Source organism: Pavona decussata, unplaced genomic scaffold (assembly GCF_977016875.1).
Source record: "Pavona decussata unplaced genomic scaffold, jaPavDecu1.1 SCAFFOLD_161, whole genome shotgun sequence".
Taxonomy (NCBI): Eukaryota; Metazoa; Cnidaria; class Anthozoa; order Scleractinia; family Agariciidae; genus Pavona; species Pavona decussata.
Genome location: NW_028145572.1, coordinates 1287668 through 1304362, shown reverse-complemented (window position 1 = coordinate 1304362; position 16695 = coordinate 1287668). Strand labels below are relative to the sequence as shown.

General features: G+C 37.9%; 1 protein-coding gene across 8 annotated transcripts; it reads left to right on the top strand.

Moving 5' to 3' along the window:
* The first annotated feature begins 586 nt into the window (after positions 1 to 586).
* Positions 587 to 16547, top strand: LOC146464642 (LIM domain-binding protein 2-like). 8 transcript variants are annotated; one of them, XM_085129459.1, is made up of 14 exons: positions 587 to 764; positions 1324 to 1489; positions 1766 to 1841; positions 4161 to 4263; positions 4997 to 5175; positions 5846 to 6049; positions 6677 to 6746; positions 6912 to 6965; positions 7742 to 7792; positions 9648 to 9707; positions 11178 to 11391; positions 12066 to 12111; positions 12366 to 12434; positions 15488 to 15626. In XM_085129459.1, the coding sequence occupies exons 2-13, from the start codon at positions 1449 to 1451 to the stop codon at positions 12417 to 12419; spliced, it is 1152 nt and encodes a 383-aa protein (XP_084985585.1). In that variant the 5' UTR covers positions 587 to 764; positions 1324 to 1448; the 3' UTR covers positions 12420 to 12434; positions 15488 to 15626. The 8 variants fall into 8 exon arrangements, with proteins under 8 accessions (XP_084985585.1, XP_084985588.1, XP_084985583.1 ...); XM_085129462.1 differs by lacking the exon at positions 12366 to 12434 and having other exon boundaries at positions 15488 to 16547; XM_085129457.1 differs by lacking the exons at positions 12066 to 12111; positions 12366 to 12434 and having other exon boundaries at positions 588 to 764; positions 11181 to 11391; positions 15488 to 16547.
* The last annotated feature ends 148 nt before the right edge of the window (positions 16548 to 16695 follow it).

The following is a 16695-nucleotide window of genomic DNA, read 5'->3' as shown; positions in this document are numbered from 1 at the left end:
ACTCCTGTGATAATCTTCTTTGCCTTTATGAGCACTACATTTCGTTGTGAGTCTTATTTTTTATTTATTTATTTATTTTTTAACTTTGCATATCAGACGCTAAATTGGGAATAGTGACTGAGATCAGTATCTTAAATGTCCGGGGTGTGATGTCTTGAGGGCATTTGAGCGGAAATGCTCTGGCCTTGTAATAATAAGCTTGCCGAACCTTTAAGGAAACGGCGGGCATATTGTGTTAAAAATAAAAGCTCTTCTAAGTTAAAATCACGGCGACGGAAGAGCTGAATGGGCGACCGTAAAGACAAAAGCCCAAGAAGAACGAAAAAGATTGAGTTAGTTGTATCAGGTTGTGTCACGAATACACAATTCAGATGTTGTACTATTGAATCGAAACATTTTCAAAGGATTTCTAATTTTGCTTCCCTTAATACTGATTTTTCCTTCCGTTTGTCTGACATGCACGAGTTGATTCACCTTGTTCACAATTCGTTCACACCTGTTTCGCTGGCGTCTTGACTTTGTTTCGCGGCAAATGTCCTAACTCGCCTGCTATTGGCTGAGAACTGGCCAATCACGGCTAAGCAAACATTGGTGCTGTTTCAACGCTGTGCAGGACCCTCGCATAGAGCAGACATTTTGTTTTGTCCTGCTCAAATGTGGGCAGAGAAATTATATCATAAACAAATGGATGTACCTTGGAGATTATAAGTCATGAGAGGTAACGAGTAAAGGCCTTGGATAGCGTCCAGTTTCAACAGAGGAGGGTGAGCCGACGGTAACTTTTATAGCTCTAAATCCATCGCCAACTTGTTGATAGTATGATAGCTTTCAAATCATACATTTGTCAACTGGCAGTAGTCATTCACAAAATCAGCAAGCCTTAGGATTAACTGCATGTGTGAAGTTGCAACTCATTTCACGTGTTATGTGATATATATCCTGTTAAATTACCTGCGGTATAGATCCGGAAATTGGAAGAGCGAGTCGAACAGCCTAAACGCAGTTGCGTTACGTTTTGTATACCAAGCTAAAACTAACTAAATTTAGCCTTAGCTTAGATAAAAGTTAGGTCAAAGAATAGATCTCTTTTTGTTAGGTAACCAGCATTTGATGTAAACATGGTATAAATTTTGCTCTCTCTACAAGTAGATGTCGACGGTGTTAATTTCTTTAGAGGTTAAGCGAAGTAGAATTCAGACGAGGCGCAAGTTTAAGGTTATAAACGATCACAAGAAGTGAAGCGTACATTTGTGCAATTCGATCAGGCCCACTGAGCCTTTGTTATTGTAATGAATCTCGGCTCTTTGTTCGCATCTTATTCAGCTTTTACCAAGTCCTCTTCATCCCGCTGGACTCTACAAACCTGAAGACAAGACGCTCGACAGTCTGATCGAAGCTTCATTGAGGCTTCGAACGCTTCGAAAACGGCCGATTCTTGGAATTGGAGGATGCCGAGCGTCCCGCTACCAAGCCCAAGCTATTCAACGGGGTAATATTGTCTAATGGATGCCTTGTAAGATTTGTATATTCTGTTCCGCTAGGGTAAACTCGTTTATAAAAGTCTGCTCATTTTTACGAGCTTCCGTCGTGCTCACCGATGCATACACTAGAGGCACAGACATTGCATGTAGATTTCAGACTGTATTTGCAATTTTATAAAACGCTCACTTTGCGTGCTGACCGCATCAAGTTTTATAATTCAGTTGCAACGACTCCAGCGCAAAAAGTTAATCGATCTTTCACCAATATTTCCCTCTCGCTTTAGGCGTCATACTCCGTACTACACACATCCTGATGTGAGGATCTACGAATTAAACCGGCGATTACAGCACCGTATTGAGGTTTGTATGTTGACGAGTGAGTGAAAAAAACAACAAGAAACGAGATAGATTACTTTTCCTTTGCTCGCGTGAGAGCCACCACGAATTTAGCGATGGATGGTAGATTTGATACTATATTAAATGAAATTGTCCAACTGAAGTGCTCTACTACAATAAAATTATACCCGAAGTAATTTCTTCTGAAATTGCACTTTTTTTCTTGAAGCTTGCCAACCAGGCTATTCATATATTCTGTTTAATATTCACCGTTCGATTTCAGTGGTTGAAAAAAAATTTTCCCTGCACCCTTCGAAGATCGTGATTATATATTGATCAAAACATTATCAAAGGGAAAAAAATGTAAGTGATAATAATTTTAAGCTCTGCTTTAATTTACTCTAGAACAAAAGCATTGTCTTTTTCCTCTGAATTGTAATCTAGCTGCTTACCTGATAGATATACACACATTTAAACTATAAATTATAGAAGAATAAAAAGAGCTGGAAAAGTCCTCGGAAAGTCAATAACAAGTTTGTAACGTGTTTTTGGTCCCAGCGTATTGTTGACCTGTCACATGTTCAAAGGCTGTAACATCTCGGAAGAAATATGAGAAGCTTCTTCCTGTTTGTCCTCTCTCTAGTTATTTTTAAGCAGAAAAACCTAGTGGGTGAGACCCTGCAGTGTGATCATTCAAATGAAAGCTATTGAACAGTGCATTTCTTTGGTAATGTTTATCATGCTGTACAAGGTGGTTCTAACTTTTGAGTTAGCGGATGGAATTATATTGAGCAATACTTTCCTGTAGGTCTGTGGATCCATTCCTTAAGTGAGACCATTCAAACAAAAGCAATACCCCAGTACCTTCCTGTGATTATTCTGTCTTTTATTGTGTAAATGGTGGTGCTTACTTTTGGATCATGCGATCAATGAATGAGATCCTAAAGTCTGACCATTCAAATACTGCCCTGTGGTGCTGTTTATTTTTACACAGCTGGTAGATTGAAGTTTATGATTTTTTTCTGTTTCAACATCTGACCAAGCCCTTTTCCTGTATATGTTCATCCCTTACTTCCTTGAATAACATCACATGACCTCACGACCAATCGCCATGTTTAGGGAGAATTCCTCAGATGATTGCTCCATTTGATTAATGTTTGCAACCCCTCCCTTGCTGCTCATCCTGTTGACTACTAGATATTTCAAATATTTTTCATTTTTCAGGAACTCAATTTCTTTTGACTTTCAATGTTCAATGTGAGATCAGATAATATACATTTAGATTTCAAAAACATCCACAGTAACCATGCAAACTTGATTCGAACTTTGAAGTCAAATGTAGTCATGCCTTACTCTTTTTCTCTGAAGAAAAGAATTTACACAAATTAATTTACATTCCGGAGATAACAATGAATTTTGCCACTTAAAATGCCTTACCCTGTTTGAGAAACCCCTTCAACAAATTATTACCTCCTTTACCATGGATTTGTAAAAACGATTCTAAGGAGCCTAAAGCTTGAAAGCTTGAGCTCAGGGCTTGGTGCCCCAGTGGAAAAAAAGAAACAAAATTATAAGATGTCCATTACATTGCCTTGGGTGGCTTGCTATACCCAGCTCCAGTCAGGGACATCCCCTCCAAAATATCATAATCTTGACAAGTATTATTCCTGGAATGTGAAAAGTACTGCTAAGACACATGCCATTGACACTGGAGTGATCTCAGATGTTGTTTAAAAAACAAGGTGTCTGCAACAAGCCGTGCATAAAGTAGGACTCAGTGGTACCCAACGTTCACATTCTCTTGTGGCAAAATGCAGTGAAACCTTAATCCATATACTATTTTGAAAAAAACGTGACCCTTGCAGCCCATGATCAAAGTGAAATATTTGTTTATGCAACATTTATTACATTCCTTTTCTGAGTTTGAGTTTTAAGTAAAGACTGCTACCCCACAAAAATGTGTCAACCAATGATTAATGAAACAAGAAAAATGTAACAGCTTTTGCAGCAACATGTCTGTTAAGCAGAAATGTTGCAAGGTTTGCTTTGATGCAAAATGTAGATACCATTTAATACAATTGTATACAGTGGATAAAACATTGGAGCAATGTTTCCTGAAGGAATACAAGGCCACCTGCAAAAGCTCCAGTGAATCTGAGCTGAAACAACACAAAGCAATCTGAAAAGTCGTTTGAGTCAGTTGTACTCACAGCCCTTCAATTATTTTACTTGCAGTTGCATAAGCTCAAGTTCATTGTTAGAGTTTACTTATTGTCCATGAAATATTACTATCTTTAATAATGTCGTTATTTTTAAATGTGCACTGATGTGTGTTTTTGCCAGGATGCTGACAATGTATGGTGGGATGCCTTTGCGGCAGAGTTTTTTGATGATGACGCCACCCTGACGTTAAGCTTTTGCTTGGAAGATGGGCCAAAAAGATATTGTATGTATTTGAAATTAGAGATCAATGTTATCAGTTATACCATATGAATGATTGAAGATTAATCAATTTGTACTGTCTTCTTGCATCAATCAATAGTTATGGTTATGAGACGTATACAGCTCATGATTCTCTTTGTCCAAGCTTTCCAGTGTTCAGTTTGCACAGGCATAAAAATAGAAAATTTAAACTTTCCAAACCCCTAGCAGGAGTAAAACCTGTGACATTTGTCACACCTTTAGCATTAGCATTAATCACCCAATTCATGATTAAAAGTTAACCAAGGTTTTTATCTCGCTCATTGTGAATGTTTCTAAAAGCTAAAAGAAAAGTTAGTTGAAACTGACAGGGAAAATATTTTGAAGGAAGCTTTATCAATTAGTGATTAAACAGGAATCAAAGTTCACCCTAACCCTTGTTAACAACTGGGGCATGTAGCATAACTCATACTTCGTCTTTTTAGTTTATATTTTAAGGTCATTTTATATGTGGAGTTGTCTTAAATAGTGTGGCTAATTTGGCATTAAAGAGGGCAGCTTTCCTAAATTCTTCGATTCCTGCAGATATCGTTAAAACCATACCTGCCTCCGTCAGTTGACAGTTACCATATCATTTCCTGCAAATAGCCTCTGTTATTATTGTGGTACTGTATTGTTGTTATAAACCAGTTATTGTACTTTAATTTCTATTTTTTTTTTTTTTTCTCATGTCACATTTTCTCTGCTGTTTTCTCCAGCAATAGGACGGAACCTGATTCCAAGATACTTTCGCAGTATATTTGAAGGTGGAGTAAAAGAACTCTACTACCACATTGTTCAACCAAAAGAGTCATTCCATAACAACACGAGTACCATCACACTAGACTGTGAAAATACAACTATGGTTACTCATCATAAGACACCAGTCTTCACAAAGGTTTGTACTGTGGCCCTTTAATTCTTTTTCTCTTTAAGGCCCATATTATCTGAGAGATTTAGAATCGCATCTACGGCAAATGGTAGAAGTGACCATGTTTACCCTACATTTTCCACTTGCTGTTTTCAGTTTCTCAGTAAAATTGAGTAGTAAATCATGTTAGCATTAAAGGTCAGAATTATTTTGCACTATTCTCATCTGCGTGCAAATCTCATGTTTTCTGTTTGTCATAAACGCGATTCTAAATATCTCTACTACATGACTCCACTTTCCTAAAAAATTTGTTGGTGAAGTGTAAGCTCCCTTTTAGCAGGGCATCAACTGTTTGTTGGCTTCATTGCTATCATGGAGTTGATAATATGATGTGAAAGTATCTAACATTAATAATATTTCTGCTTTTCTGTCACTGTTTTTACTATGTGGGCCAGTTTGCCTGACATTTCCATATACATCCCATACTAATGAGAGGTTTTCAAGAGTTCATTGTCTCGTTCAAAAAAAAAAAAACTAGTTACAATACTTTGGCCTTGTTTAGCCTAGATCTATATTCTTGTTTGTCCAGCACAAATCATTTTAATGTCTTACCTCCACATCAAGCGTTAAGGTTGTGTACAACCAAGTAACCTTCTCATATTAACCGGATTAATTTGCTCTCCTATAATACACACAGGTCTGTACAGAAGGTCGACTTTTACTAGAATTTACTTTGGATGATCTTATGAGGATACGAAATTGGCACTTTGCCATCCGACATTACACAGAAATGATTCCTCGGAATGTGATTGTTGGTGCCCACGATCCAAACCTTGTGGAGCAGTTATCCAAAAACATCACCAGACAAGGAATGACAAATGTTACGCTGAATTACCTCAGGGTAAGAGGAAAGGAACTGTTGGAGGAATACCATCCTAAAATTGTTGAAGAAATATAATATGTTATCTGTGTTTTTGTCAAGTTATGGTACACAAGGACACAAGTAGAAATTTGAGAGAATGAGAAACTGCCGTATTGTGCAGTTCCATAAAATATCCATACTCCTCCCACGGAAGGTTTTTGTTTTGTATCCCCCGTCCCCCCCCCCCCCCCCCCCCAGGAAGTTCCAGTTTAGCTTCATACTCTGCTTCTAAAATTTTGACTTCTAATACCCCCCTCCCCCTGGGAATTTCTGATGACCTTCCATGGGGTGGATATGGATTTTTCCTGGAGCTGCACATTGTGGAAAAAGGAGGTTTTTTTTAGCCTAAAAATGAGAATTTTCCTTATTTGTGGTGTACAAATTGAGTTCTGAACCCTTAACATTCTGTTGAAGAACATTTCCACGCATGGAGAAAAATGCCAGTGATTGAGACATGTTACCATGAGTTGCATAAAAAAAAAACTGCAAAGTTTATCTTGATATTTATTAATTTTCTTCATTGGACTGATTTTTTAGACTTAAAAGGTTTATGCATCTGTCCTCGGAAAGGTTTGTCTAAAATACAATCTGTTCTCTGTTTTCCAGCTCTGTGTCATCCTGGAACCCATGCAGGAACTCATGTCACGTCACAAGACATATAACATGAATCCCAGAGGTAAATAAAGAAAGTAAATCATTGTTTATTAACTATTGCTAACAAATTTCCTTCCATCTTCTTGATAATTGGGCAGTAGATGATTTGTCTCTTGGACCTATTGTTAGTGAGGTAACACTGAGCTTGTGCCAACAATTTGATTTATTTTTTTCTTTTTACCATCAGATTGTTTAAAGTCCACCCTTTTCCAGAGGTGGCAAAGAATGTATGCCCCTCCAGGTGAGGTTTAAATTATTTTAGTTAAAACATTGGTTTTATGTTATTATGTTGCTTGCGACCCTGTTATACTGTAGAAAACATATGGAATTTTGTTATTTGAGACATGCATGAAAGGATTCATGGCAGTATTTACTGCACAAAAGTGTTATATTTTTCTTACATAATGTTCACCTAATCAAGAACGATTTTGCATAAACCAACCAGTCGCTTGACTGAATACGCACTATGGCAGCATAGTTAATTGAAGGCAATGGTTATAAAACCTGACAAACTTCTTTTTTATATGTTTTTGTTTGCCTTTTTGGCCTTGACCCTGCACAAACAACAATAGAATTTGGAATGTGTTGGAACAACTGACCAATCGAAACATTTTTGTCAAGATATTCAACTGTGGTGTGAACATTAAAACAAAGGATTGTGCAGGGTCGCACCCCTTCCAACATAAATATTATTGCAGTACCACTGTTTTCATGGCAAGGATTCCTAACCAGTCCCTCAATTAACTATAATGGCAGTAAATAAGTACTAGACACTAATGAGAGCAGATATTGTCCACCATGCTTATTTAAAACCGGAGTCTGATGTATCTACTGGGATCATGTCTAATGACTGAAAGGCATAAGCATGCTCCGTCTATAACAAACATTTATGATTAAAAGAACGATCTTTGGTTTAATAGTTGGTAACTCATTATACCTCATTTACCTGTCTCACTAGTTCATAATTTATTTAACTTGTTTCAGAGTAATTTTCATAGTTTACTGTTAATCTTGTAGATTATAGTCAGGGTGAAATGATGTGGCAGCCCAACACTCCATCCACTCCAGGTAAGCTATTTCTGGTCAAAGTGCATGTTCTCTTTACTGGTTATCATGTGATGATTGTAATTCTCCTTGAGAGAATTTGGTTTCATTCAACAACACTTCTGTAGGCTCTTCCTGGAGCAGCTTAAATTGCTTGAACTTATCACTCATTTTCCCTTTGATGTCCATAAGACCATTTCCTGTTCATATGTTCACTTAAAGAAGACTAGCATCAACTTTATTGAATAGAAAAGACAAACCACACAGGCTAAAAGGGACTATGTCAGCAGGGGGACATGCGCAGTAGAGTCCGTGCGTTGATAGAACCACTTTGAAATCGTTGGCCCAACTTTTTCAAATACCGTCAGAGAGTTCAGGAAACGAAAGCCCTTTTCATCTGCCTGAATCGCGTTCACCTTTGGAAAGTTAGCTAAACATTTTATTTACAAACGGTTCTCAGTAATAATTACAGAATCTGCTCGTTGCAATATTTCTGAAATCCTTTGCTCTTGGAGCTCTATTAACGTGGATTTGTGATGTCGATTCGCGGCGGCCGTCCTTCTGGCTGCGGCCGAAAAAGAATATACGACAGCAACGGCACAAAACATAAAGTTTGGCATCAAGGGAATCGAAGGATTTGCCTGGATACTGACTAGTTTTATTGGACCTCGATATTGCTATGAATGCATTGACATATGATGAGTGTAAATCAGACATGACTACAAATACTGCGTTGACTATTTTGACAAGCCGACTGTCTCTTCGTGCCACAGTTGTGTGTGTAAATAAATCAGTTACGTGCAGTGTAATTTCGTAGTTTTGCAGGGGCAACCGCGGGTTTTGGACGTAGTTTTTCGAGCACAAGTAGTTTTGTAATTGCAAGGATCGGCATATAAACAAAAGGAACTCACCCGTGTCATTATTTATCCCTGCATTAGCAAAGGTAAGCTGACCGATAATTTACATCAGACAGCACATATAAAACGCGAATCAAGCGGTTAAACTTAACTCATGTGATACACTTTCAACGACAGCACAGTCTGTTTCCATAAGCTTGGCAAAGCAGGAAGGTGAAAACGTATCTCCGTGCATGAGAAGGTGCGATCGACACGACGGACGCAATGGCAGACTAACAATAATACCTCGACGAGTCATATACAAATTAGTCTGAACTGGACTCCACTGCGCCTGTCCCCCAGCTGACATAGTCCCTTTAAAGACATCTTCTATCTTTCAAATAACTGCATACGGAAATAAATACATTTTGCTTTCAGTTGTTTGCCTTTTGCAAATTTGATTTCCTCAGTTTTTGTACTTCCCACCATTTAAGTTTCCAATCTTTCTTTCCCTTTATTTCCATTTCCATTTTCATTCCAAATAAATTTACCACTTTGGATGAAAAACGTGTTGTAGTTTCTTATTACTTCTAAGTTTCAATTGTGAATCACTTCTAGTAAGTGGTTTAGGTGCTCATTGTATTTGCATTTTACATTGTCTTTTGAAGCTTCTTAGAGTAGCTTTCTTGGAAGCAGTGATGTTTTTATGTGATTACCGAAAAAATAATCAATATGCATGTTGAGTCTACATTGCATGATAGCAGTTTCTATAAGAACTTAAGAGCAGGAAAAACGTTTGGTGTTTTGTGGCCTCACTGCTTTCCACTGTGAGAGAAGATCTCAAAATATCCTTTCCCAAACCAAAAGTTTGCATTATAAAAAGAGATTCTTTCCTTAAGTATTCGAGAAGGACTGTATCATGGCTTAAGAATTTCTATAGTTTACTGTTCACATGTTCTTTTGGTGTGGACGCGCAGTGAGGCTGCAAAGTGCATGTCAACTCCTGAGATCAATATCTCATGTATACCTGTTTTCCCCTAAAGGATCCCCTTTTCCTAAACTTCTTGAGAGAACCCTGACTGGGCAGCCTGCTTCAAAAAAAGGTTAGCCTCAGTTCATTTCACAATGGAGTTTGGCCACCAGATGTCGTTAGTGACACTACCTTGTTTGAGAAACCCAATAGGATGATTCACAGTTAGCTTGACATTTTTTAATATTTGACTTACTGGTAGCTGAAAAACTAGTTAAGAAATGAATTTATCACAGTACTTTATGTTCCAAAAGCATGAAGTTCTGTAGATAAACTGCAAATTCAATGAAATGAATATTAAATTTATATGATGTTTACAAGGAAATCTGTGGCTCGAGGGCTACCACTGCCTACCTGCCATGCATTTCTTTGGAAATATTGCAATTTTTAAATTGTTCTAATATTTCCCTGAGTTTAAATCATATCTCAGTGAAACTAACTGAACTCAATTTCAATTATCTAATATTTAAAAATGTCATGCTACTTGCAAGTTGTGTTATTGTCAAAGCCTGTTTACATGTGTTTAGCCAGTAAAGGGTCACATCTTGGTGGTCAAACTCTGTCTTTAGAACATTTTAAAAACAGGGTTTCTGCAGAGTTTTGAAAGGTCCGAGTAGGTCTGCAAATTATGGGGTCCATTTTCCAAGCTTGGAGACAAGGATTAAAATTAAAATTATCATTTGGGATTTTCTCCTTGGGTAGAACAAATGTTTAAGTCTGGTGTGTTATTTTGTATGCCTGTTCAAGGTCATTTTTTGTCTCCTTTATGCCACTTTGAGTTAGAATGGAAATGGCTTGGAAGAATAATTATTGACTATGTTTCAAAGTGACAAACTCTGTACAAACCCTTTAAAAAGCAGAAAAGTATTGTTAACAGTTTCCAATTCAACCAGCAACATCTTGTGGGGTTTTCACCACAAGAAATTCAAGATTTTAAAGCTTTTTGTTTTTGCTGAGCGTCAACCTGCAGAATAAACAAAATTGTTACAGGTAGTCAAGAACTAAATTTGAATAAGTTTTAGCAGCAGGTGTGTGGCTGAGAATTATGGCTTTCCAGAGGAAGGCCTTTGCTGCTGTCTGTATAACCCCAAACCTTTAAACCCAGACCAAGAGTGGAGGACATGATGATATTACCTGGTGATCAAGAACACTATTTGCATGAGTTGGATTTTTCAAACTTCACTGCATGATCCTACAAGTGTACACCTGTGTGACCAGTTTTACTAGAACAAGCTCTTCCACAAATGTTTGGTTTTATCAAGAGGGTTGGAGGTTATTTGGCCACCATTACCTTATCAACTCTTTTGATAAAAGCAGACATTTGTTTTGCTCCCTCTGCTCGCCGATGCAGCAGCACGGTTTCTTTAGAAACTAACCCCTCCACAAGTGGATGCCCTCAGGTCCCCATAATTCACATGCCCCCTTTACAGGGTAATTATTCCTTGTGTTAAGTTAAAATGCAGTTTTCACGTATCGCAAAAGTGTCTAGCTTCACGACAGTATCTATCGTCAGGGGTACAACAGTAGCTTGTTTTTCTTACAGCAGAAACTCCACGCGCACCCAGGACAAGGCGGAAACGCAAGTCAACAAATGCCAATTCCTCGACCCCCAGCACAGGGATGAACAGCACATCAAGTAAAAAGAAATCACCCAGTACGTCTGGGTTTACGCTAGCAACACAAGACGTCATGGTTGTTGGAGAGCCTTCTCTGATGGGTGGGGAATTTGGGGACGAAGACGAACGACTCATTACTAGGTAAGTTTTCGTGTTGTTGGCATCAGAGTTTGTTTATGAATGTGTCAGGAAGCAGAAACAGAATAAGGCAGTTGTGTTAGGATTGTGTTTATAGCTGTATGACAATGTTATCAGTTTTTATTGGCATTATACCACTGAAATAGAGTCAGTGTTTTAACTGGACACTTGCATGTCATCACACAGGATGCTTAGGAGATCAAAATTTTGCTCATAAAATGGAGGAGCAGGCTCGCATCTCAATGTTGGAAAATGGGAATTGCGGGACGGTGCATTTACTGGTTATAATAAAGTGGACATTTCAGTCTTTCATACATCTTTCTTTGTGCTGTTTACACAATGCAATGGTTTTCTAACAATACGCTGTTGTAAACTCAGTACCAAAAGTGTATGCATTTGGCCAATCACAACCGATGTAAACAGTGCAATGAACCAATAACATCTTGAGCTCTGTTTGTAAACCTAGAGTTCTACTTAGTGTAACCCCAACCCCCCCTCCCACTCCACCCCTCCGCTTTCCCCCTTTAATCCCTTTGAGTTCAATATTACATTTTTTTAAAAAATAAAGCAAACAACTTTAATAACAAACCACCCAGCCACAACAGCTCGTTGTGATCGGTAAATCAATTGGAGTGTAACACATGAGTACTTTTTATCCACTAATGTTCAAAACACAGATTGGGTTATGAAGATGGCGAAAGTGGTTTTCCTGACTTCTCTTCGGTAAGTGTAATCCTCCCTCACTTATTAACCTCTGACAAAGCAAATTAAACGAATAAATTCCACACACTATGTTGTGATTTTCATACAGTACAAAAGGTTTATGTAACAGTGGCAAAAAAAAAAAACGTAAATCGTTTTGCAAGAAACCTGGATGGATCATTGTTTGGTGCAAGGTCTTGAGGTCCTGTGTTTCCTCCAGTAAATTTTCTTGTTCAACAATTTTAAGGGTCTTTTTTTATTTTTACTTTTGTCAGAGGGAAGTAGAGGAGGGAGGATTTACCGAAGGAAGCTCAGAACACTTGCATTAACCTTTGAGATTCAAGGTTAGAATCTAGAGAAATAAATTTTGTCAATCAGTAACGGCATGTAACACATGGAGCAGCTAGTTAGGAGAGGCTTAGTGTTGGGCTTATGCTTAGTGCTGTAGGAAAAAAACCCTGACTCCCAAGAGTGCACAAAAATAAAAAGAAAATAGAATGCTGAATTTCATTTTGTAGCAGTATAAAATCTTGCTTTGCGGTTTCATCCACATACTCGAAAGTTTGAAACACTTTGTACAGCCTAGTAAACAGCACCACAGAAAAGTGCTGTTCAGTAGCTTTCATTTGAATGGTCACACTTAAAGGATTTCATCTATAAGTTCAAAAGTTAGAACCACTTTGTACTGCACAATAAACAGCTCCACTGGAAAGCACTGCTCGGTAGTGTGAATGGTCCCTGAACACTTTTGTATTCCATCCAGTGATTCAAAAGTTAGGACCATGTTGTACAGCATGTTAAACAGCACCACAGGAAAGCACTGCTCTAACGCTTTCATTTGAATTGTCATACTTCACGATTTCATCCACAAACTCAAAATCTCAAAAGTTAGAAACCAGGAAAATACTGCTCAGTAGCTTTAGCCAGAATGGTTACATGACTCAAAAGTTAGAAACAGCTTGTACAACATAATAAACAGTGTGACAACAAAGTACTGCTAGGTAGCTTTCAGTTTCAGACTCAAAAGTTATGATCATACTACATGATACAAGTGTTTATTTTGGCTCTTTAAGTGAAAGTTTTAGGCCTCAAATGGCAATAAGTTAATCTTGAGCTCTATTATCATGGAGCTGGAAATTCCCACATGCTTCAGCTCAAGTAGAAGGGTGACTACGGTAATGGAAAATAATCTAATTGTATGGCGAAGTGTCTGATTGTTACGAGCCACCAAACTTGCAAAAGCATGACCAATTCTCATCCTATTGATAGTTTCTTGTGAACCTTTTGCAGAATTTCTCACAGATAAGCCACACCCCCGATTTCGAACAAAAATTTGATGCAAAAATGTGCAGTTTATATGCCAATGTTAAAGGTAGTTACATCTTATCATAGACTGGCCCATGGGTAATCTTTGATCTAGACAGGCTAGCCATACATCAAATGGAAAGAAAGATTTTAATTTAGGCAAGGAAATGTCATTAACAATGAGGTGTAGTAATTTTAAGAAAACAAAGAAAAAGAAGACTTTTTTATAGATTTTTGTTATTATTATTCCTCCTTTTTTGATTATCAGTAACATTTCAATATCGTTTTTTTTTTCCATTGTATTGAAAAGTATTCTGTGAAGTTTCTCTTTTAGTTCTGATTTATTCATTGTGCTGTTTACTTCTGTTTTGATTGGCCACAGTTTTAGTAACTTAAAGTTTTGTTTTGACAACACGCCATTGAAAACTGTTTTCTAGTACGGTGGAACCCCACTCTACAGACATCTGCTAAATATGGACACCTGGATATTACGGACAGTTTCGTTTGTCCTGACAAAAAGCTCATTTATTTCTCTAAAATTAACCCGCTTAATACGGACACCAGTTAATACGGACAACAGACACTTTTCTGTGTCCCGAGTGACAAACTCTCATACATTGTCAAGCCCCCTTTACAGACACTGGTTTTCTGCGCACTGTTTACTTTTGTTGTCACAATTATGTGCTAACTGCACTCATTGTACCCTGTTCAAATGACGACATATTTCTACAGGTTAATATGATTTATTATTCAAAAAACAGTAGCAAAATAGCGCGACATGTTTGATCAGTCTTTAATATAACAATATTATTTTAATCCAAGACTATGATGAATGAGCGTAAGGTTTCTTCAGTTTGAGTTTGTTACAGTTAAAAAAAGAAACATTGTTCTATTGCCATAAAAATGAATGCTTCAGTCTTTGCGTCAATAAAACATTCATATTTTTGAGAGCCCCCTTAATACGGACACTTTAGCATGTCCCCTTGGTGTCTGTATTAACCAGGTTCCATTGTACTGTTACACAGTTGCACTTCATCCAAATAGCTGGTCCACCCAATTGAGATTGATCTCGTCTGTCTGGTGTAATTGTGAACTCTTAAAGCTGTTGTTGACCACATTTATGTGATAGCTAATGGTCCCAAGCTAGTCAATCAATTCTCTTGGAACACAATCTCTCTTATCAAAACAGGATTGACAATTCCTTATTTCCAAGCTGTTAACCTGAATATTAAAACCAAAATATAGAAATCAAGGATTCTTTTAGAAGTTTGTCATCACAAATTATTCTCTCCATGTTTTGATTTCTCTTTTGTTCAGTGCTTTATCTTCACACTAAAAGAGTAAAAAATCCACTGAGACATTTTAAGACTGATGTCCCTTCATCATTGCTACACCTTTCAATAACATGCAGTCTCTGGAGTTCAAGATTCAACCAACTGTTATGGTTTTCACTGCTTTCAATCACTGCAGCAGACCTGTTTGGCTCAACAGGGTTGAAAAGGTCATGTTTGTGTGCTGTGATTTGGCGGATTTCAATCCACTGTTGGTTTCTATATTTTTGTGGTCAGTGGGTTGTCGCTGTAATTATGATTCACAGCAGTGTTTTATTGAAAGGCGCAGTAAATAAAGATGTGATTATCGTTTAACACTAATTTTTGTAATCCATCAAATTGCAAGATTCCTTCCCAGGGAAGGGAATACTCCACATAGTGGGCTATGCAAAAACGTTCTGCCCGTTAGGGCTGCGGTTTTTACCCTTGTTGGTATTGAAAGGGTAGTGAAATTAAATGTTTTTAACCGAAAGGGTAGCTATTAAATCTCTACTTTAGAAAGGATAGTAAAACCCTAGCGACATTTCTGCCACAAGTTGACACACAATGATTACGATTGCCACTGAAAAAATATATTGCAGAACAGTCTCTTGTTTGTCTTCAGGGTATGAGAATGGGGCAATTATTGTTATTATTATTTTGCTTTCTTTATGCATGTGAAAGGGATCTCGCTTCAGTTAAAGTTGGTACAGTATGTGAAATGGTTGGTATGTGAAACGGGTTTCTCTAAAGCTGAGTGATCATTTGTTTTGTTTTCTTAGGCTGGAGAACACACAGTATGATGCCAGCAATGGAGTTGGGGATGACGGCGACTTTGGTAACAGCCCAATGAGTGCAAGCCCCAGCCTTTGGAGCGCAGACCGAAAACCAAATCAAGATGACAGTACAGGAGAGTAAAAAACTAACATTGGATATGGTTCACCAGATCACTGGTATCATCCCATATCCTCACAGATGCCTGTTTTACTACTGCTTTGTGATCTTACATAAACCTGAGAACATTTCAGGACTGATACATGAATGCCATGATGGCCTTCTTCCAGCGGTTCACGCTCTGTTCAACAGAGATTAAATTTGTAGAGATTTTATGAGCCAGGGTTGTTTAAAGTTATTTATGCGGTTTCTTTTGATATATTGTGACTGGCTGGGTATCCTAATGTTATATTATTCTCTTTTTATTCACAAAAAATACAAACATAAAGTATTTTGCATCTTTTTTTCCATATAGAAAAAAATCTTTCATTCCTATGGTGCTTAAAACCAAGGCTTAGCCAAAGCTTTGCTAGATAAGAGGGTTAATAATAATAATGTCTCTATCCAGAGACAAGTGCTGTGTTTGGCAAACTCATAATTCTTGCGTAGTTGGCAAACACCTGTAATCAATGCCGTGGATCACTTGTCGCTTAGCATGCAGTGCCCAGTAATGTATTTTTTAAACCAAAACGAGTACTTGTGTCCCAGGTGGTAAAGACTAGTCACATTCGAAAAGCACCGCGAAAAACATCAAACAAAAACGCAGAGAAGAAGGGCTGTGAACGGTCTACTAGGTTACAATTTGCTTGCGATGTGAAGTTCTGGAGTATGCGACCATTTATCCAATTCAGTTCCTCAGTTCCTACGCGCGCCCTGAAATAAATAACTTGTGCAAATTTAAGGTAAAACTAAGGAGGGATTGGGGAGAGGGGGTCCCCGCGCCTGTGCGTCTCACGGCACGCTTTCCTCTCCTTCGTTCTCGATCGAAAAAAGAAGAAAGACTGGCCGTAGTGTAGTTCTGGAGTAACCTTAATTTAGTTTGTACATGAAGATCAACTATTTATCATGTGATAAAAATTCGAAGCGAGCTTGAGTTGGTATTACTTTATGCTATCGGCAGGTAGCTTCGTTAACAGCATTATATCCTAGGAGGAAAGCAATCGATTATGAAAACCTCAGAAGCATCACGAGTAGCTTTGACAGCCCACAGCTTTTC

What these genes read in the sequence shown, in the direction of transcription:
- LOC146464642 (XM_085129455.1), top strand. Translation starts at nt 1,449, where the DNA reads ATGCCGAGCGTCCCGCTACCAAGCCCAAGCTATTCAACGGG. An exon ending in CAACACTCCATCCACTCCAG is followed by an intron (nt 7,793 to 9,647) that starts GTAAGCTATTTC and finishes TTTCCCCTAAAG; the next exon opens with GATCCCCTTTTCCTAAACTT. An exon ending in GACGAACGACTCATTACTAG is followed by an intron (nt 11,392 to 15,487) that starts GTAAGTTTTCGT and finishes TTGTTTTCTTAG; the next exon opens with GCTGGAGAACACACAGTATG.